General features: G+C 40.2%; 1 protein-coding gene across 1 annotated transcript in view; it reads left to right on the top strand.

The window, feature by feature from the left end:
* ZSWIM5 (zinc finger SWIM-type containing 5) overlaps positions 1 to 23185 on the top strand; it is a 251462-nt gene that overhangs the window by 187231 nt on the left and 41046 nt on the right. Inside the window, exons 3-5 of the mRNA XM_086716801.1 lie at positions 8942 to 9090; positions 10376 to 10526; positions 22441 to 22620. Of these exons, the coding sequence (XP_086572927.1) occupies positions 8942 to 9090; positions 10376 to 10526; positions 22441 to 22620 (480 nt within the window). The remainder of the gene's footprint in view (positions 1 to 8941; positions 9091 to 10375; positions 10527 to 22440; positions 22621 to 23185) is intronic.

Genomic DNA, 23185 nt, shown 5'->3' with positions numbered 1-23185 from the left:
TCTCTGTATGGCTTATTTCACTTAGCATAACACTCTCCAGTTCCATCCACGTTGCTACAAAGAGCCATATTTCATTCTTTCTCATTGCCACGTAGTACTCCTTTGTGTATATAAACCACAATTTCTTTATCCGTTCATCAGTTGATGGACATTTAGGCTTTTTCCACAATTTGGCTATTGTTGAGAATGCTGCTATAAACAATGGGGTACAAGTGGCCCTATGCATCAATACTCCTGTATCCCTTGGGTAAATTGCTAGCAGTGCTACTGCTGGGTCATAGGGTAGATCTATTTTTAATTTTTTGAGGAATCTCCACACTGTTTTCCAGAGTGGTGGAACAGTTTGCATTCCCACCAACAGTACAAGAGGGTTCCTGTTTCTCCACATCCTCGCCAGCATCTATAGTCTCCTGATTTGTTCATTTTGGCCACTCTGACTGGCGTGAAGTGATATCTGAGTGTGGTTTTGATTTATATTTCCCTGATGAGGAGCGACGTTGAGCATCTTTTCATGTGCCTGTTGGCCATCCGGATGTCTTCTTTAGAGAAGTGTCTATTCATGTTTTCTGCCCATTTCTTCACTGGATTATTTGTTTTTCGGGTGTGGAGTTTGGTGAGCTCTTTATAGATTTTGGACACTAGCCCTTTGTCCGATATGTCAGTTGCAAATATCTTTTCCCATTCTGTTGGTTGCCTTTTAGTTTTGGTGATTGTTTCCTTTGCTGTGCAGAAGCTTTTTATTTTCATGAGGTCCCACTAGTTCATTTTTGCTTTTAATTCCCTTGCCTTTGGGGATGTGTCAAGTAAGAAATTGCTACGGCTGAGGTCAGAGAGGTCTTTTACTGCTTTCTCCTCTAGTGTTTTGATGGTTTCCTGTCTCACATTCAGGTCCTTTATCCATTTTGAGTTAATTTTTGTGAATGGTGTAAGAAAGTGGTCTAGTTTCATCCTTCTGCATGTTGCTGTCCAGTTCTCCCAGCACCATTTGTTCAAGAGACTGTCTTTTTTCCATTGGATATTCTTTCCTGCTTTGTCAAAGATTAGTTGGCCATACTTTTGTGGGTCTAGTTCTGGGGTTTCTATTCTATTCCATTGGTCTATGTGTCTGTTTTTGTGCCAATACCATGCTGTCTTGATGATTACAGCTTTGTAGTAGAGGCTAAAGTCTGGGATTGCGATGCCTCCTGCTATGGTCTTCTTCAAAATTTCTTTGGCTATTCGGGGTCTTTTGTGGTTCCATATGAATTTTAGGATTGCTTGTTCTGGCTTCGAGAAGAATGCTGGTGCAATTTTGATTGGGATTGCATTGAATGTGTAGATAGCTTTGGGTAGTATTGACATTTTAACAGTATTTGTTCTTCCAACCCATGAGCACGGAATGTTTTTCCATTTCTTTATATCTTCTTCAATTTCCTTCATAAGCTTTCTATAGTTTTCAGCATACAGATCTTGCACATCTTTGGTTAGATTTATCCCTAGGTATTTTATGCTTCTTTATGCAATTGTGAATGGGATCAGTTTTTTTGTCTTTCTGTTGTTTCATTATTAGTGTATAAGAATGCAACTGATTTCTGTACATTGATTTTGTATCCTGCAACTTTGCTGAATTCATGTATCAGTTCTAGCAGACTTTTGGTGGAGTCTATCGGATTTTCCATGTATAATATCATGTCATCTGCAAAAAGTGAAAGCTTGACTTCATCTTTGCCGATTTTGATGCCTGTGATTTCCTTTTGTTGTCTGATTGCTGATGTTAGCACTTCCAACACTATGTTAAACAAAAGCAGTGAGAGTGGACATCCCTGTCGTGTTCCTGATCTCAGGGAAAAAGCTCTCAGTTTTCCCCCATTGAGGATGATGTTAGCTGTGGGCTTTTCATAAATGGCTTTTATGATGTTTAAGTATGTTCCTTCTATCCCGACTTTCTTGAGCGTTTTTATTAAGAAAGGATGCTGAATTTTGTCAAATGCTTTTTCTGCATCAATTGACAGGATCTTATGGTTCTTATCTTTTCTTTTATTAATGTGATGTATCATGTTGATTGATTTGCAAATGTTGAACCAGCCCTGCAGCCCAGGAATGAATCCCACTTGATCATGGTGAATAATTCTTTTTATATGCTGTTGAATTTGATTTGCTAGTATCTTATTGAGAATTTTTGCATCCATATTCATCAGGGATATTGGCCTGTAGTTCTCTTTTTTTACTGGGTCTCTGTCTGGTTTAGGAATCAAAGTAATTCTGGCTTCATAGAATGAGTCTGGAAGTTTTCCTTCCCTTTTTGGAATAGCTTGAGAAGGGTAGGTATTATCTCTGCTTTAAATGTCTGGTAGAATTCCCCTGGGAAGCTATCTGGTCCTGGACTCTTATTTGTTGGGAGATTTTTGATAACTGATTCAATTTCTTTGCTGGTTATGGGTCTGTTCAAGTTTTCTATTTCTTCCTGTTTGAGTTTGAGAAGTGTGTGGGTGTTTAGGAATTTGTCCATTTCTTCCAGGTTGTCCAGTTTGTTGGCATATAATTTTTCATAGTATTCCCTGATAATTGCTTGTATTTCTGAGGAATTGGTTGTAATGATTCCATTTTCATTCATGATTTTATCTATTTGGGTCATCTTCCTTTTCTTTTTTTTTTTTTAATTTTTTTTTTCAACGTTTATTTATTTTTGGGACAGAGAGACAGAGCATGAACGGGGGAGGGGCAGAGAGAGAGGAAGACACAGAATCGGAAACAGGCTCCAGGCTCTGAGCCATCAGCCCAGAGCCTGACGCGGGGCTTGAACTCACGGACCGCGAGATCGTGACCTGGCTGAAGTCGAACGCTTAACCGACTGCGCCACCCAGGCGCCCCTTCCTTTTCTTTTTGAGAAGCCTGGCTAGAGGTTTATCAATTTTGTTTATTTTTTTCAAAAAACCAACTCTTGGTTTCATTGATCTGCTCTACAGTTTTTTTAGATTCTATATTGTTTATTTCTGCTGTGATCTTTATTATTTCTCTTCTTCTGCTGGGTTTGGGGTGTCTTTGCTGTTCCGCTTCTATTTCCTTTAGGTGTGCTGTTAGATTTTGTATTTGGGATTTTTCTTGTTTCTTGAGATAGGCCTGGATTGCAATGTATTTTCCTCTCGGGACTGCCTTTGCTGCATCCCAAAGCGTTTGGATTCCTGTATTTTCATTTTCGTTTGTTTCCATATATTTTTTAATTTCTTCTCTAATTACCTGGTTGACCCACTCATTCTTTAGTAGGGTGTTCTTTAACCTCCATGCTTTTGGAGGTTTTCCAGACGTTTTCCTGTGGTTGATTTCAAGCTTCGTAGCATTGTGGTCTGAAAGTATGCATGGTATGATCTGAATTCTTGTATATTTATGAAGGGCTGTTTTGTGACCCAGAATGTGATCTATCTTGGAGAATGTTCCATGTGCACTCGAAAGAAAGTATATTCTGTTGCTTTGGGATGCAGAGTTCTAAATATATCTGTCAAGTCCATCTAATCCAATGTATCATTCAGGGCCCTTGTTTCTTTATTGACCATGTGTCTAGATGATCTATCCATTTCTGTAAGTGGGCTGTTAAAGTCCCCTGCAATTACCACATTCTTGTCAATAAGGTTGCTTATGTTTGTGAGTAATTGTTTTATATATTTGGGGGCTCCCGTATTTGGTGCATAGACATTTATAATTGTTAGCTCTTCCTGATAGATAGACCCTGTAATTATTATATAATGCCCTTCTTCATCTCTTGTTACAGCCTTTAATTTAAAGTCTGGTTTGTCTGACATAAGTATGGCTACTCCAGCTTTCTTTTGACTTCCAGTAGCATGGTAAATAGTTCTCCATCCCCTCACTTTCAATTTGAAAGTGTCGTCAGGTCTAAAATGAGTCTCTTGTAGACAGCAAATAGATGGGTCTTGTTTTTTTATCCATTCTGATACCCTATGTCTTTTGGTTGGCACATTTAGTCCATTTACATTCAGTGCTATTATAGAAAGATATGAGTTTAGAGTCATTGTGATGTCTGTAGGTTTCATGCTTGTAGCGATGTCTCTGGTACTTTGTCTCACAGGATCCCCCTTAGGGTCTCCTGTAGGGCTGGTTTAGTGGTGATGAATTCTTCAGTTTTTGTTTGTTTGGGAAGACCTTTATCTCTCCTTCTATTCTAAATGACAGATTTGCTGGATAGAGAATTCTCAGCTGCAAATTTTTTTCTGTTCATCACATTGAAGATTTCCTGCCATTCCTTTCTGGCCTGCCAAGTTTCAGTAGAGAGATCCGTCACGAATCTTATCGGTCTCCCTTTATATGTTAGAGCATGTTTATGCCTAGCTGCTTTCAGAATTTTCTCTTTATCCTTGTATTTTGCCAGTTTCACTATGATATGTCATGCAGAAGATTGATTCAAGTTACATCTGAAGGGAGTTCTCTGTGCCTCTTGGATTTCAGTGCCTTTTTCCTTCCCCAGATCAGGGAAGTTCTCAGCTATTATTTCTTCAAGTACACCTTCAGCACCTTTCCCTCTCTCTTCCTCCTCTGGAATACCAATTATGCGTAGATTATTTCTCTTTAGTGCATCACTTAGTTCTCTAATTTTCCCCTCATACTCCTGGATTTTTTTATCTCTCTTCTTCTCAGCTTCTTCTTTTTCCATAATTTTATCTTCCAGTTCACCTATTCTCTTCTCTGCCTCTTCAATCCGAGCTGTGGTTGTCTCCATTTTATTTTGCAGCTATTTTATAGCATTTTTTAGCTCTTCCTGGCTGTTCCTTAGTCCCTTGATCTCTGTAGCAATAGATTCTCTGCTGTCCTGTATACTGTTTTCAAGCCCAGCGATTAATTTTATGACTGTTATTTCTAAATTCACTTTCTGTTATATTGTTTAAATCTTTTTTGATCAGTTCGTTAGCTGTCGTTATTTCCTGGAGGTTTTTTTCAGGGGAATTCTTCTGTTTCGTCATGGATGGTCCCTGGAGTGGTGTGGAACTGCAGGGCACTTCCCCTGTGCTGTCTTGAATAACTTGCGTTGGTGGGCGGGGCCACAGTCAGACCTGATGTCTGCCCCCAGCCCACCGCTGGGGCCACAGTCAGACTGGTGTGTACCTTCTCTTCCCCTCTCCTAGGGGCGGGATTCACTGTGGGGTGGCGTGGCCCGTCTGGGCTGCTTGCACACTGCCAGGCTTGTGGTGCTGGGGATCTGGCGTATTAGCTGGGGTGGATCGGCAAGGTGCACAGGGGCCGGAGTGTCAGGCTCAGTTCGCTTTTCCTTCGGAGATCCGCTTCAGGAGGGGCCCTGCAGCACCGGGAGGGAGTCAGACCTGCCGGATGGATGGATCCGCAAAAGCACAGCATTGGGTATTTGCGCAGTGCAAGCAAGTTCCCTGACACGAACTGGTTCCCTTTGGGATTTTGGTTGGGGGATGGGCAAGGGAGATGCCGCTGGCAAGCGCCTTTGTTCCCCGCCAAGCTGTGCTCTGTCGTCCAGGGCTCAACAACTCTCCCTCCCGTTGTCCTCCAGCCCTCCTGCTCTCCGAGCAGAGCTGTTAACTTATAACCTTCCAGATGTTAAGTCCCGCTTGCTGTCAGAACACCCTCCATCTGGCCCCTCCACTTTTGTAAGCCAGACTTGGGGGCTCTGCTTTGCCAGTGCCCCCCCCCCCCTCCCTCCCGCCAATCCGTGTAGCGCGCATTGCCTCTCCGCCCTTCCTGCCGTCTTCCGTGGGCCTCTCATCTACGCTTGGCTCTGGAGAATCCATTCTGCTAGTGTTCTGGTGGTTTTCTGGGTTATTTAGGCAGGTGTGGGTGGAATCTAAGTGATCAGCAGGACGCGGTGAGCCCAGCGTCCTCCTACGCCACCATCTTCCCAGAAGCCTCTCTGTACAGTACGTATTTATAAGCTTTGCCTTATTTCTTCCAGAACTGCTGCTGCCACTACTACCACCTGGGCCCAGAAGATTCTCCAGTTTTCTCTATACCTCTTTGAATTTTTAGAGGGGATGTCACTCCACACTTCCAACCAGTTAAGACCATCTCCTTTGGGAGACTAGGTTCTGCTCCTACTTTTTCATATCCTAATTGAACCACCCAAGGGTCAGAATTGGTATTCAAACCATCTATGCTTGTTTTTTGGAGCACTGTTTCTGTTCTTCCCTCATCCCTGTTCTTGGCAACAAGGTACTCAGATGCCCAGTCTTTGGTTTATACAAAGTGTATCTCATTTTATCTCAGTTCTGTCTGTATAGAGCTACTGAAAACTAGAATCATTGGAGGTGAGACTCTATAATCTGCATTTTGAACACAAACCCAGGTGATTATTCTGTGTATTAACATTTGAGAATCAGTGTATTGGTGAGAACTCTTTTATCCTCACTATGGGGAAAATGCATTATTCTGACTAGTCCTACATTCTGTATAGTGAAATAGGCCAAGAAAGATTTGACTATCTTTAGACACACCATCCAGCTTTCCATTCAAGGTCCTGAAACCAGCTAGTGGGTCACAGCCTCTAGATGAGGCTGGAGGCCAAAGTTCAGTGTTATAGTGAACAACAGACTTTGAAGAGAAACCAACATACAAATCCTAGCTAATATACTTCCCACCTGTTACATTACTTACCTGTATAAGCTTTAGTTTTTTCATTTTAAAATTAGGATAATAATACTACCTTCTAGACTTGTTATGAGGGTTCATTGGAATTTACTCACCAGATAATCACTGAGCACCTACTGTGTGCCAGGTACTGTTCTACATGTTGCAAATATGCACACAAACAAAACAGTTTATGCCCTCAAGGAGAGTATGTTCTAGTGAGGATATGTACAAAAAGTGCTTGACTTTGGCATGTAGGAAGCACTAAAAAAAAAATGGCTCTTATTAACAAGTATTTAAGGATAAGGAGTATGTTTGTTTTGCTTTGCCACTTTAGGGATACAAAAGAAGTGTAGGATATATTATTTACCCACCTGGAGCTTAAATCTAGATGGCCAATGAGACATGCATTTGTTTATTCTATAAATATTAACTCAGTGCTATAATGAGCCAGGCACTATAAGGTACAAAAATGAACACCTACTCTTAAAAAATTTCAATTTATTTGGGAATATATGAGAAATGCACAATTCTGATGTACAGCAAAATGCCACAAGTCTTTAGGAAAAGCAATAATAAAGTGCTAAGAAGAGTATTACTCCTTTTATATCCATGTGAGCATAAGATGGACATACTTTTGAGAGGGAGGGAGCAGTGGGTTGTATGGTTAATTCAGTTAGGGGATAAAAAAGAGCTTCTCTTGCCAGATGAGCTAAGCAGTGTTGGCCTTTCTGTATACTTACTTTATGGTTTCCACTGCTCATTGTAGCCCTGACTGAGGCAATATTGACAATGAGAAGTTTCATTTTTTTGGCTAAAGAATGGGGTACAGGAGTGGGAGAGAAGTAAAGGAAAAAGCAGAAGTAAAGTCATAAGGAAATGTGGTTGACTTCTGGGAATGCTAAGTTTCTAGCTGAACCATAACATAAATATAGGGTAGACAAGGCTAGAAATGAAAGATAAGGCCTGAGCAGAGAGAGCCTTGAATGCCAATCTAAAGCATTTGGACTTAATTTAATAAAAATGGTGCATCACTGAAGACTTCTCTGAGTGGGCAAGTGATATAATCAGAACTGTGTTTAGTATAATACATTTGAAGAAAGTAGCATATAGTAGATACCATAAACTGGACAATCATATGTGTTAATTAGTACTTGTAGAATAAATGAACGTGTGAACCCTCCTGATTTCATGGAGAATAACATGCTCTAAAAAAGCTTAGCTGAAAAGCAACTTTTCTGTGTAGACCTGGATTTCATTTGAGCAGGACTTTGAACTAGGAAGACAAGAGGAAAGGTAGACTAATTAAACATGACATGAATTTATTTAATGTTTTATGTATTTATTTTGAGAGAGAGAGAGAGAGGCAGAGTGAGAGGGAGAGAGAATCCCAAACAGACTCCACGCTGTCAGCACAGAGCCCTGCACAAGGCTTGATCTCAGGAACCACGAGATCATGACCCGAGCCAAGATCAAGAATCAGACTGAGCCACCCAGGTGCCCCAAACATGACGTGAATTTATATTCTATTACATGACCACACCTATAGAGCATTTGATTAATAGTCTTTTGTAACTTGGAGGCAGGTTGCTAAAAACTTAACGTAAGACTCTGGCTTTGAGAAAGTGAGAGAAGATTCCGTTTTCATTCCACAAATATTTACTAGGTGCCTGCCGCATTACCAGTGCTGTGGTATAGGCAGTTCAGCTGTGGATTCAACTTGGGATTCAACTGTGAGCAAGTGGCTAGCAGGGCACTAGGGGAGAAGAATGTGTAAATAACTAAAACTGTTTTAATGTGTTGTAGTAAGAACCAGATATGAAAGATATTTTAAGTATAAATTTATAAAACATATCACCTTGTATGCACCTCTGCCTGTGCTTTAAGGGGCAAGTTTCTAGAAATTCAGAAGTGTTGACTCTGCTTAAGAAGCTAAATTTTATAGTGAACTTTAAAAACAATTTTTTTTTTGTTTTCTAAGGAAGTATTTTTTATTTTACAATAATATCTATACTTTAAGGCTTATTTTGAACTTCATAGGAAGGCAAAAAGAAGAAGAAGAAAGAAATGTCACCTTCCTAGGGAAAAAATATATCATTTTTTTCATGTTTGTGCATTTCCTTCTGGGATTTTTCCCCCTAGAATGGTATTTGTAGACCTTGTAAGGGAATGCAACTGGAACATAAGTGAGTGTGAAACTAGCATTAGCCCTCTTACATTTATTTATAGGACCACACAGTTGACAAAGCCCAGAATAAGGCAGAGTAAGCTGTCTGTTTTTTAATATCCTCAAAGAGTACCCCTTCTGCCAAATATGTAGCATATGAATTCAGGGGATTCATGTCACCATTCCCATTCCTCACAGGTGCCCCTGACCCCACAGCTGGGGCCAGCATTGATGATGAGAACTGTTGGCATTTGGATGAAGAACAGGTGAAAGAACAAGTGAAACTCTTTCTCTCCCAGGGTGGTTACTATGGCTCTGGAAAGCAACTCAATTCAATGTTTGCTAAGGTAAGATATGAAAGGTATTGGGTTTTTTGTTTTGTTTTGTTTTGTTTTTTTACTTTAATTAAACGGGCCTCACCACACTTCTGGCTTCATGCATTTTAACTAGCTCACTTGACCTATCTGTCCTGAAAGCTTGAAAACTAATGGGAGATGCTGAACAGAGCAGACCTGATCCCGAGCAGGTGGCATCCAGAGACCCCTACCAACTCACCCTGGTAGTCCTCTTCCTTCTGCTCCACTCTAAATAAGTTAGCATTGTTGTGGGTTTTAGTAAGGAAGCCATCATCCCTCTGCCTTGAACCCAAGGCTGCTGGATGAGGCCTTGAAGAGATTTAGTCTTTTGGAACTGGGGGCTCTCACGGTGGTCTTTCTTTTTTTTTTTTTTTTTTAACACCTTCAGTAAAAGATAATTCACATACTGTAAAAGTTACCCACTTAAAGTGTGCAATTCAGTGGTTTTTAATATATTCGCAGATATGTGCAGCCATCACCACAGTCAACTTTAGAACTTTTTCATTACCCTAGAAAGAAATCCCATACCCTTTACCTGTCACTTCCCTATCCTCCATTCCTCCTCTCCCAGCTCTAAACAACCACTAATCTACTTTCTGTCTCTATATATTTCCCTATTCTGGACTTTCATAGGCAAGGAATCATATAGTATGTAGTCTTTTGTGCTTGGCCTCTTTCACCTAGCATAGTATTTTCAAAGGTCATCCATGTTGTAACATGTATCTGTGTACTTAATTCCTTTCTTAGTTGAATAATATCCTAATGTATGGATATGCCACTTTGGTTTATGCATTCTCTGTTAGTGGATATTTGTATTATTTCCATCTTTTGGCTATTACAAATAATACTTTTATAAACATTCTTATACAAGTTTCTTTGTGAACATGTGTTTTCATTTCTCTTTAGGATTGAAATTGATAGGTCATATAACTCTACGTTAATCATTTGAGGAACTGCTAGACTGATTTCTAAAGTGGCTGCACCATTTTACATTCCCACCAATGGTGTGTCAGGGATCTGATTTCTCTATATTATCACCAATACTTGTTGTTATCTGATTTTTTGATTCTAGCCATCCTAGTGGATATGAAGTGGTATCTCATTGTGTACAGCAGGCTTTCTTGATATATGCAGAGAACTTGCTTGTAGAACAAGAAGGCTTCTTTTTGGCTCTTTGGATATGTTGTGCTTAGATACTTCATCTTCTCCTCCCCTTCCTTCTCCTGCTTTTTCATGATGTGCAGTCACCAACCCCTGGCCCCTCCTTATGTGTCAGGTTCGAGAGATGCTGCGGATGAGAGATTCCAATGGAGCCAGGATGCTGACGCTGATAACTGAGCAGTTTATGGCTGACCCACGACTCACACTCTGGAGGCAGCAAGGAACAAGCATGACAGATAAGTGCAGGCAGCTCTGGGATGAGCTAGGTAAGTTCCCCTATCTCAGAGAAGTACTATGTCTGTCCTACCAGTTTTCCCCGTGGCAACAGTGTTAGTGAACACTTGCCATCAGTCATTACATAGGTCTTGCTAAATGAACTTTAGCCTAGCTGTGGAAGATACAGGCTTTACACAGGCTATCCAGAATATTCTGAACTCACTTGTGTTGCTTCCACAGCATTGTGCTTTGCTATTGACATCTGTTCCAGATGTTACCACATAGAAGTCTTTGCTGAGGGAAGACCTCTTCCCTTGGCTTCTACTGCATGGCACTAGCCTGGCTCTGCAAATACTTATCAACCTCACTTTTCTTGCTTTTCCTGAGTTTGCTCTTCTTTATCACTACTAGATGGACCTCTAGACATAGGGCAGTTTCTAAGACTTGGGCCTTGGACTTCTATTCTTCTTCCACTATACTCCCTTGAGAACTTTTTTTTTTTTTAATGTCATATCTTCAGAGCTTACCTCTATGTTGATCTCAGCCTTATCTTCTTTCCACTTATCTGAGTTCCAGTCCCATATTAGCGCTGCTTGTGACCATTTCCACTGAAAAATCCCCTGATTACCTCAAGCTTGAGAAATCCAAAAATGAACTCAGGCCTTCTACCAAAAAAGGGTCCCCTGACTCTGGCATTGGCACCACCATTCCTCACTCTACCAAACTTAATGTCAAGCACTCATTCTTCTTTCTTTCCCAACATTCAGTCACCAACTTCATTTGATGCCTTGACCTTCAAAATGCAATTCAGTGTCCATTCACACCTTTTATTTCCCATCACCAATGGTCTTGTTGAGGGCCTTGGAAATGTTTAGATTAAATTAGACCTGTGGCCTCCTGAATGACCTCTCTGTTCTAGATTTTTCTATTCAAGGCCATCTTTTTTGGTCATCATTTCTCTGTATGAGTCCGCTGCTCCAAGGCCAGTTTTGCAGTGCTAATACTCACAACTCTCCCTATTTTCAGAATCTTCCATACCCTGAATCCAAGCATGGCCCCACTTTTTAGTTATACTGGAAAAGCTCTCTGTGTAGCATACTCTGCAAGTTCTGATACAACTCCTCCATACTTCCTCCATGCCAGAAAGCAACAACAAACTTGGGCACTCATACAAAATAATATAAGAGAAAACTGCAGGTTAGGAGTTTAGTGTGCTCTTCTGGGCTGAAGCCCCTAAAACATACATTTCATATCCTCAGGGCTAAAAGCCTCAGAGTATGAGGCTTAATGACTCTGTAACTATACTTGGTTACTTTGGGGCTGGTAAGTATGAGTTTTTGGTTTTGGGTACTGAGGCTTTTTTATCTGTGGCATTAACGGCTGTGGCATTAACGGCTTTGAAGCACTCATTACCAATGAATGGCTACATTATTGAGTGTTATATGCCATTATCTGCTGAAGATTATACTCACATTTTTTTCATGTAATTCTCATAACAACCCTATAAGGTAATCATGTGTTTATTGCAAAGAAACAGAGACCATTCTGGTTACTTCTCCATACAGAATAAAATTATAGGAGACTGTCTCTGCCATGACATAGTTACACTTTCTGAAGTGTAGAAATATTGCATTATTATTCCAAAGCTACTAGTCCAACCTGTTGTGACCAAGGTCACGTGATACAATGCATGGCAACTTGGGACTACTTCTAGACTCTTTACTCAGAAAGGATTGCAGTCATGGACTCCCTTCCAAGGTAAGGTTTTGGCATCTTCATGTTTTTAGATGGGAAAACTGAACTCAGAAAAGTTAAGTATTTTATTCAAGGTCACATACTAGTAAGTGATAGTTCTACCTATGGAACCGCAATCTGTTTGATTCCAAATCAAACATCCTTCTGCAACATCTCCCTCAATTCTATCTTGTTATTTACTTTTTTCTCCAAAGTGCATGTTTTTTTAATTTAAACTCAGCCTTCTTCAGTGAGTTGGTTTTATCTGAGGCCTGAATCTCATAGATTAATTTCTGGCATACTCATGGGATTGTGTTGTGGACTTGGGCTTTGCCTTTGAGACAAAGGTAGGTGAGAGGAAGTAAACACAGCTGGTCTCCAGTGTTTTTAAAGCACTTGTCATATACTTAGGTTCATTATGAAAAGCTCTTGCTTCTGACAGCTTTATACCTAAGAAATTGCTATGACAATCTTCCAAGAAACTCTCAGCATCCTGCAAAGACAGTGATTCTCAAACTTCTCAAAATCACCAAGAGTACTTATTTAAAAAGGTTTCTGGGCCCTGTCCTCAGAGTTTTTGATTCAGTAGTTTGGAATAGGGCCTGATAATTTGAATTTCTAACAAATTTTTTTTAAAGAATGCTGTTGCTACAACTGAGGGTTGCTGGTAGGGTGTTGGGTGGGAGGATGGGCTAAATGGGCAAGGGGCATTAAGGAGGATACTTGTTGGGATGAGCACTGGGTGTTATATGTAAGTGATGAGTCAATAAATTACATTCCTGAAATCATTATTACACTATATGTTAAATAACTTGGATTTAAATTTTAAAAAATAAAGAGGGAGGGAGGCAAACCAGAAGAGACTCTTAAATACAGAGAACAAACTGAGAGTTGATGGGGTGTTGGGGAGAGGGGAAAGTGGGTGATGGGAATTGAGGAGAGCACTTGTTGGGGTGAGCACTGGGTGTTGTATGTAAGCCAATTTGACAATAAGTTCTATTAAAAAAATTTTTTTTTAATAAAAAGAAAAAAGAATGCTGTTGCTTCTGATCCAGAGATCACAATTTGAGAACCACTGCACTAAGGAAAACCTTATCGGGTCAGACACCAGAGTGTGGTGCATTCATGCCTCCCCTAACTACTCTGAGGGTTCCTTAGTGTTCACACGGCCTGCTCACCTGGGAAGACCTAAGTAGGGTTTGTAGGAATTTAAAGGAATGGACTCACTACTTTCAGTCCCTGAACCAGAGAAAATAGAAACAGACATGAAGTTTTCTCATCTCCCCATATCTGTACATATATACTTTACTTTATATTCTGTTAAAATCTATGAAATATCTCGGGGTGCCTGGATGTCTCAGTTGGTTAAGCGTCTGACTTTGGCTCAGGTCATGATCTTGAGGTTCATGAGTTTGAACCGCAAGATTAAAAAATTTTTTTTTAAATCTATGAAATATCTCTGCTCCCATAAAAGGGCAAGTCTTAGATATTTGTTCTGGGTTCTATGCCATCTCCTTTTCTCAAGAATTCTGCTCCTGCAATTATCTCCTCCCTGTGGCATTATTTGTTTTTTATTTTTTTTAATGTTTATTTATTTTTGAGAAAGAAAGACAGAGTCTGAGTGGGGGAAGGGCAAAGAGAGACGAAGACACAGAATCCGAAGCAGGCTCCAGGCTCTGAGCTGTCAGCACAGAGTCCGACACGAGGCTTGAACTCACAAGCCATGAGATCATGACCTGAGCTGAAGTTGGACACTTAACCGACTGAGTTACCCAGGCGCCCCTCTCTGGCATTTTTTTAAAGGTTTCTTTTAATTAACTTATTTTGAGAGTAAGAGACAGAACATGCATGCAAGTAGGGGAGGAGTAGAGAAAGGGAGAGAGAGAAAATCTCAAACAGGCTCCACACTGTCAGTGCAGAGCCTGACTTGGGGCTCAAATCCACAAGTCGTATCATGACCTGAGCTGAAATCAAGAGTCAGACACCTAACCACCTGAGCCACTCAGGCACCCCTCTGTCATTATTAATTTCTCCCTCTCTACTAGACCCATCCCATCAGCATACAAAAATGCTCTAATATCTTCAGTCTCAAAAAAAGTGCCTTTGATGTTTTCATCCCCTTCCAATTATTACCCCATTTCTCTTCTTCCCTTCAAAGCAGTATTTCTTATTTTTAAGTTTTTATTTGAATTCTAGTTAGTTAACATACAGTGTATTAGTTTCAGGTGTACAGTGTAGTGATTCAGCACTTCCATACAGCACCCAGTGCTCATCACAATATATTCCTTAATCCCCATTACCTATGTAACTCATCCCCCCAACCAACGATTCTGGTAACCAACATTTTGTTCTCTATAGCTAAGAGTCTGTTTCTTGGGGGGCACCTGGGTGGCTCAGTCAGTTGGGCTTCTGACTTCTACTCAGGTCATGGTCTCCCAGCTTGTGGGTTCGAGCCCCATGTCAGGCTCTGTGCAGACAGCTCAGAGCCTGGAGCCTGCTTCAGATTCTGTGTCTCCCTCTTTCTCTCTTCCCCTCCCCCACTCACTCTCTGTTTCTCTCTCTTCCCCTCCCCCACTCACTCTCTGTTTCTCTCAAAAAAAAAAAAATAAATAAACGTTAAAAAAAAATTAAAAAAAAAAAGAGTCTGTTTCTTGGGAGCACCTGGGTGGCTCTGTTGGTTACGCATCCAACTCTTGGTGTCGGCTCAGGTCATGATCTCCTGGTTTGTGGGTTTGAACCCCATATCGGACTCCGTGTTAACAGTGCAGAGTCTGGTTGAGATTCTCTCTGCCCCTCCTGTGTGCACACTCTCTCTCTCTCAAAATAAATGAATAAACTTTTAAAAAGAAGAGTCTGTTTCTTGGTTTGCCTCTCTCTTTTTTCCCTTTTGTTTGTTTGTTCTGTTACTAAATTCTGCATCTGAGTGAAATCATATGGTGTTTGTCTTTCTCTGACTTACTTCACTAAGGATTATACTCTCTAGCTTTATCCATGTCATTGCAAATGACAAGATTTCATTCTTTTTTGTGCTAAGTAATATTCCATGTGTATATATTACCACATCTTTGACACTTAGGCTGTTTCCATAATTTGACTATTGTTGATAATGCTGCTGTAAACATTGGAGTGCATGTATGCTTTTGAATTAGTATTCTTGTATTCTTTGGGTAAATATCTAATAGTGCGATTGCTGGATCATAGAGTAGTTCTATTTGTAACTTTCTGAGGAACGTCCATACTGTTTTCCACAGTGGTTGCACCAGTTTGCATTCCCACCAGCAGTGCAAGAGGGTTCCCCTTTCCCTGCATGCTCGCCAACATCTGTTGTTTCTTGTTTTTAATTTTAGCCATTCTAACAGGTGTGAGGTGATATCTCCTCATAGTTGTTTGTTTTTTTAATTCACATTAGTTAACATAGAGTGTAGTATTGGTTTCAGGAGTAGAACCCAGTGGTTCATCACTTTCATATAATACCCAGTGCTCAGGGTGCCTGGTTGGCTCAGTCAGTTAAACATCCGACTTCAGCTCAGGTCATGATGTCACAGTTCGTGGGTTCAAGCTCCACACTGGGCTCTGTGCTGACTGCTCAGAGCCTAGAGCCTGCTTTGGATTCTGTGTCTCCCTCTCTCACTGCCCCTTCTCCCACTCATGCTCTCTCTCTCTTTCAAAAATAAATAAACATTTTTAAAATGTTTAATAAAAAAATAATAACACCCAGTGCTTATCCCAGCAAGTGCCATCCTTAATACCCACCCCCCCACCTCCCCTCACCCCATGTAGCCCATCCCCCCACCCACCTCCCCTCCAGCAATCTTCAGTTTGTTTTCTGTGTTTAAGAGTTGCTTATGGTTTCCTCTCTCTCTGTTTTTATCTTATTTTTCCTTCCCTTCCCCTGTGTTCATCTGTTATGTATCTTAAATTCCATATATGAGTGAAATCATATGATATTTGTCTTCCTCTGACTTATTTCACTTAGCATAATACACTTAGTTCCATCCACATTGTTGCAAATGGCAAGATTTCATTCTTTTTGATTTCCGAGTAATATTCCATTGTGTGTGTGTGTGTGTGTGTGTGTGTGTGTACACACATACATATATGCACACTACATCTTTATCCATTCATTAGACAATGGATGGACATTTGGGCTGTTACCATAAGAGGGAGTGAGAGAATCCCAAGCAGAGCTCAATCTCAAGAACTATGAGATCATGACCTGAGCCGACGTCAAGAGTTGAATGCTTACCCTGAGCCACCCAGGCACCCCTCTTACTCTTTTCAATATGGATAGGCTGACAGTGTTGCAGATCTTTAAGTTCTGCTTCTTTTTTGATTAACAATCCCATCCTTAAATCATATCTTTCTTCTCACATTTTACTGTAAGCAGTCAAGAGGAACCAGGCTACTCTTTCAGTACTTTACTTAGATAGTTCCTCAGCTAATTTCATCACTCACAAGTTCTACATTCCACAAAACACTAGGACATGAACACAATTTAGCCAAGTTCTTTGCCACTGTATGACAAGGATTGCCTTTCCTCCAATTTCCACTGACATGTTCCTCATTTCCATCTGAGATCTCATCAGAATGGCCTTAACCCTCCATTTTTCTACCAACACTCTGTTCAGGACTATTAAGGAAGTTCAGATTTTCTCCACAGGTCTCCTCTTTTCTTTCTGGGACCTCACCAGAATCATCTTTAAAGGTCTGTTCACAGCAGCATGGGCTTTTTCTAGCATGCAACTCAATTCTTCCAGCCTCTACCCTTTACCCAGTTCCAAAATTGCTTTCACACATTTAGGTATTTGTTATGGTGGGACCCCACTTCTTGGTACCAATTTATGCGTTAGTCTGTTTTGGGTGCCACAACAGAATACCAGAGACTAAGTGACTTACAAACAACAGAAATTTATTTATAGTTCTAGAGGCTAGGAAGTCCAAGATCAAATGACTGGTAGATTTGGTGTCAAGTGAGGGCCTACTTCCAGGCTTATAGGTAGTCATGTTTTCACTGTGTTCTCCCATGGCAGAAGGAAGAGGGGTTTTCATGAGAGATCTCATTCTCAATGACTCTATAGCCCCCAATATATACATACCTATGCACATGCCAGATATGCATTGGAGATAGGTCTTCAAAATTCTAAGGGAAAAAAATAAGATTTCCAACCTAGAATTACACACCCAATCAAAGTATCAATCAAAAGTGAGGGTAAAATCCAGACATTCAGCAATGCAAAATATATCAACTATGGAAAATTCATCTCCCACCCTATCTGAGGAAGCTACTGGAAAATGTACTCTACCAAAACAAGAAAGTAAATCGATAGAGAGGAAGGTGTTGGATCCAGAAAACAGGGGGTTCAACATAGGAGAAAGGAAAAGGAAAGTCCTAGAATGAGAGCAAAATAGTGGTATTATAATTTGAGGTTAGATCAACATTAAATGTTTGCATTATTATGACTAAATACATATCTGTAGCACAGTCATGTAGTATACTAATACTACATTTACTTTCTTAAACAACTTTTTTTCCCCTTCAGGAATTAATAATTATTTTTGTTTGTTTGTTGTTTGACTATTAGGTTGTAGATTTTTCTGTTGTTATCATTAATTTACCCTCCAATTATTTACCAGTAATTTAAAATCTGCATACAGTATATTTGGTCACATCAAATAATCTATCAGTGTTATTATCTTGTTAGAGACATTTCTTCTGGAACCATTTATTTTCCTATTCCTGGTTTAGATTTTGTGCTCTCCAAACCTGCTGCAGGATAATCGTGTAGATACTGCTCTTTACTATCATTCTAGGACTTCCCTTTTCCTTTCCCCTATGTTGAACCCCCTGTTTTCTGGATCCAGCACCTTCTTCTCTATGGATTTACTTTCTTGTTTTGGTAGAGTACATTTTCCAGTAGCTTCCTCAGATAGGGTGGGAGATGAATTTTTCATAGTTGATAAATTTTGTATTGCTGAGTATCTGGATTTTACCCTCACTTTTGATTGATACTTTGATTGGGTGCATAATTCTAGGTTGGAAATCTTATCTTTTTCCCTTAGAATTTTGAAGACCTATCTCCATTGTCCTCTAGCTTCCACCTGCTGTTGTGAAGTACCAGGCCATTCTCATTCAGGAAAGTTTTGTGTTTTTTCTGTTGGTCTTCTTCTAAAATTTTTTTTTAATTTGAAAGAAAGAGAGAGAGGGAGAGAGAGAGAATTCCAAGCAGGCTCCATACTCAGCACGGAGCCCAATGCAGGGCTCCATCTCACGACCATGAGATCATGACCTGAGCTGGAATCAAGAATCAGATACCCAAATGACTGAGCCACCCAGGCGCCCCCTAAATTTTTAAAAAATCTAATCTCCTTGGGTGCCTGGCTGGCTCAGTCGGTAGAGCACGCGACTCTTAGTCTCGCTGTTGTGTGTTTGAGCCTCACGTTGGGTGTAGAGATTACTAAAAATATAAATAAATAAACTTAAAAAAAAATCTAATCTGGAGACACCTGGGGCCTCAGTCGGTTAAGCTCCCGATTCTTGATCTCAGCTTAGGTCTTGACCTCAGGGTCGTGAGTTCAAACCCTGTGTTGGGCTCTGTGCTGGGCATGAAGCCTACTTAAAAATAATAAATAAAATTAAAAAAATAAAAAATCTAATCTGCTTAATCCTCACTAAACCTTCTCAACCGGGAAACTTGCATCTTTTAGTTTAAGATGTTTTCTTGAAAAAAATTTTTTTTCATTTCCTCACCCTTTTTTTTCTCTTTTTGTCTGGAACTACTTCTGTTATTTGGATATTAGCTTCTAGGTAACTATGCAACAGGCTTAGAAGACAAACAGTCTAGATTAGGGATAAGAAAATAGAGCGTTCCAGAAGGGATGTCTCAAAAAATAGTAAAATTGCTAGATTATTTCTTATGACTAAATATACTAAATGGAGATTGATTCTCTAGTTTTATTTTTTTCTCTCGTTGTTTTGGTGTGTTTTTGTTTTCGTTTTTGTCTTTTATCTTCCAGGTGGTTTCCTCAGTTTTATCTTTCAAACATCTTACTAATTTTTAATGTATTTTTTGTCACCATAGGTTTAATTTCTAAGAGCCCATTTTTGTTGTTGCATCCTGCACTTTTTTCATAGATGCAGTATCTTCTCATTTTGCTGATAGCAATTGCAGGTTTTTTTCTTTAAGTTTTCTTTCTTCTCTGCCTTCTTTGTATTTCCTCCCAAGTTTTTCTTCTTTCTGTTTACTTTTGTTCTCTGTCCTTTATGTCAGATGCTTTCCTCATATACCTAACATTTCTTAGCTGTCCATTTCTATTTAAGAGTAACAGTTAAAAACTAAAAGGAAGTTCTTTGCATGTGTGTGCACACATGTATGTATGTGTGTGTGTGTGTGGCCTTGTTAGTCAGTTTAACTGAGGATGATCTGGCTGGGTTTTTTCAGTTATCTGCTATGTTTTCTGTCCTTGGGCTAATTTGTTTCCAGAGATGAATCCTCCAGTCTCTTGTTTCTGGGTTATAAGCCTGTCATAGTCTTCTTAGAACCAGGGGGGGAAAGAGGGTTAGGGTTGAGGGTTAGGGTTGGGTTGGAGGGTATCCATTTGTTCAACATGTATTGATTTCATCCCTCAGTTTTTAGTATGGAAACCCCACCCTTGGCTGTGAGTAATATTTCCAATCCAGAACCTCTCTGAATCAACCTTCCCAGTGAATAAAGTTTTGGTCTTCTTCCAGGAGAGGGGAGGAGCAGGCACTCAGTTGCCTTGAATAGAGTAGGAACTTTGGGATCCTGAGACCTTTGACAAACTTCTAACCAATTTTACTAGTTTCAGCCCCACTTTCAGCAGGGTTCTGAAGCGTGAATCAGTCTGCTTCTGGGCTTTCTAACTACTGATGGAGGTTTCCACTTTTCTGTTCTGCTAGGTCAGCTATCACTCATCCACAGGCTTTCCACATTGCAAAATTTTGTGGCTATTCTCTTTTATCTCTCCCATTCTCTGTGTCTGTATGTGTTTACACCTGTTTTTATCCTTTTACTTTCATTTTAGTGAGGTTTCAAAAGGAAACAGTGGTTAGCTATCTTTTTTTTTTTTTTTTCAACGTTTATTTATTTTTGGGACAGAGAGAGACAGAGCATGAACGGGGGAGGGGCAGAGAGAGAGGGAGACACAGAATGTGAAACAGGCTCCAGGCTCTGAGCCATCAGCCCAGAGCCTGATGCGGGGCTCGAACTCACGGACCGCGAGATCGTGACCTGGCTGAAGTTGGACGCTTAACCGACTGCGCCACCCAGGCGCCCCAGTGGTTAGCTATCTTTAACGGGAATTAATTCATGTTTAGTCTTCAAACTGAAATGCCATTTCCTTTCTATAACTTCTGCTGACCCCACATGCAGAATTCATTGTTCCATCATGTATATTCTCATAGGATTTTATGTATGTCTATGATAGCATTTGCCATACTTTATTATTATAATTATTTGAGTGAATCCTAACTATAATTCCCTTCAGAGTCATCATAATATAATACTATTATATTACACAGTGTAGTTTTTATTTCATGGTAGATTTTTAAAACTGAGCCAGTAGAAATGAATTTTCACTATCTTCGGGTAGTATCTGAAATTAGGGCTAAAATGGCCTTTAAACCATTCCTATTTGAGTTTGAAGGACCTTGAAATAGTGTTTCAAAGTACCTCCATCCACAGATGTAGCTTCATCCCAAAGGATGTTTAACTTAAGATACTTTGCAGACAGGCTTATTGCTGGTCTGAGATTGAGAATATATCTAGTTCAGTTATAGCCAACCTTGAAAAGAAGCAGGTTTGCTTGAAAAGAAGGGTAATATGGTTGGAGAGACAGTACTCATATATTGTATAGAATATGTGATACTCTGCTACAGTGACAGAGAAGATCCAAGAATGTGATAGTTTTAAGACATCCTAATAGATCAACTGTATCAAAATCCAAACTGAAATAAACCATTTTTCTTGGAAAAAGGAAATACTAAAATTCTGCTATGTGCCAAGTAATATGCTAGGCCTTTTACAAATGTTATTTCATTTAATTCTCACAACATCCCTACAAAGTAGTTGTTTGGGGGGCATCTGGGTGACTCAGCTGGTTGAGCATCTGATTTTGGCTCAGGTCATAATCTCACTGTTCATGGGTTCAAACCCCAAGTCGGGCTCTCTGCTGTCAGCACAGAGCCTGCTTAGGATCCTCTATCTCCCTCTGTCTCTGCCCCTTCCCTGTATGATCCTCTGTTCCCTCTTTCTCTCTCTGCCCTTCCCCCACCTATGCTCTCTTTCTCTCTCTCTCTCAAAAATAAATAAGCATCAAAAACAAAAACAAAGTAGTTATTTATGTGCTCTCAGTTTTACAGTTGAGGAATATGAATTTCAGAAAGCCTAAAGTCTACTAACCAAAAATTGAAACCTTTTCTGAGCACCTCCCTTCTGACCCCTGCCCTTGTGCTAAGTGCCCTTCCTCTATCTTGCTGTTGTCCCCATATCTTTACCTTAACACTCATCATATTCAAATAACATTATATGTATCTATCTATCTCCCCCATTAGTCAGCTCCTCAAGGGTTGGAACAATGTCTTATTCTCCAGTAGGAGAATAGGCCTTGAACATAGAAAGTTCTCAATAAATATATGTTGGACTACAAATCTGAGCTCAGAATTCAAGCCCAAATCGGTCTTGTTCATCATTACAGGCACATATCCAGATATCCAGGAAGGATATTTAAGGAAGCTCTGAGAAGGAAAAATCAGCCATTTCTGAAAACTTTAGCAGATTTTCTTTCTTTCTTTATTTTTTGAGAGAGAGAGTGTGTGTGTGAGAGAGCTGGGGAGCAGCAGAGGGAGTGGGAGAGAGATCTCACGACTATGAGATCACAACCGGTGCCAAAATCAAGAGTCAGACACTCCTACCAGCATGGAGCCTGCTTGGGATTCTCTCTCTCTCCCCCCATCCCCCACTTGTGCTGTCTCTGTCTCTCACAAAAGAAGTAAATAAACTTTAAGAAAAATATAAGTAAAAAAGGTTAGACGCTCAACCAACTGAACCACCCAGGTGCCCCAACAGGTTTGATTTTTTTATATTGAGAAAAGCTGATGTTTTGGAAACTTTTCCTACCACTAAAAATAGAAGAGAAGAAAAGACTGAAAAATTAAAGCTTAACATACATCAGAGGAGAGATATCAAGAATGTTGGTTGCTTTATTTTCCAGGGGCCTTATGGGTATGCATCATTTTAAATCCACATTGCAAACTGGAAGAAAAATCCTGTTGGCTGCAGCAACTGCAGAGGTGGAGTGACCTGGATGTCTGTCCCCTGGAGGATGGGAACTATGGGCATGAGCTACCCAACATCACCAATGCACTTCCCCAGAATGCCAGTCACAGCCCAGGTGAGCCATAAATCCTTCTAATGTCTTTGTGCCTGGAACTCCAAAGGTGGGAGGGTAAAGTGCTAAAACAAAGGTGGCTGGACAGTTTGCTGTCAGTATTGTCACCTTCAGTAAGAAAAGCCTGTCCTTTGTTTGTCTTGAAATGCCAAGCCTTAAATAAGGGTAAGCTTTTATCTTTGACATTATGGATGCTGTCTTTTTCTGTATCTAGAGTGTCCTTACAGTGCCCAGCATAAATTCCTAGGGTCCTCTGCATGAATCCTCTTTACCTTTCAAGTTCATCATGACTAATGGATCTTGGCCTCGGATGGGGTTGGTTTTAGCTCAGAAGACTTACCTGAAGAGAAGAATGGAAGGCCTGCAAAACACAGCTTTTAAAATGGCCCGACAATTGCTTTTCTTACTTTTCTGTTTTCCTCAAATGTTTTTATATAGCAGATAGCTAGAATGGATTATCTTCCCAAATTACTGCTAGGACTCTTGCCCCATTTTAAGATAAATCCAACAATACTGTACTCTCTGCCTTTTGAGCCCAGTGACCTACGAATATCACTGAGCATCAGCA

Source organism: Puma concolor, chromosome C1 (assembly GCF_028749965.1).
Source record: "Puma concolor isolate L17-30 chromosome C1, mPumCon1.1.hap2, whole genome shotgun sequence".
Classification (NCBI taxonomy): domain Eukaryota; kingdom Metazoa; phylum Chordata; class Mammalia; order Carnivora; family Felidae; genus Puma; species Puma concolor.
Note: the sequence above shows the minus strand (reverse complement) of the source record. Positions and strands in the feature narration are given on the sequence as shown.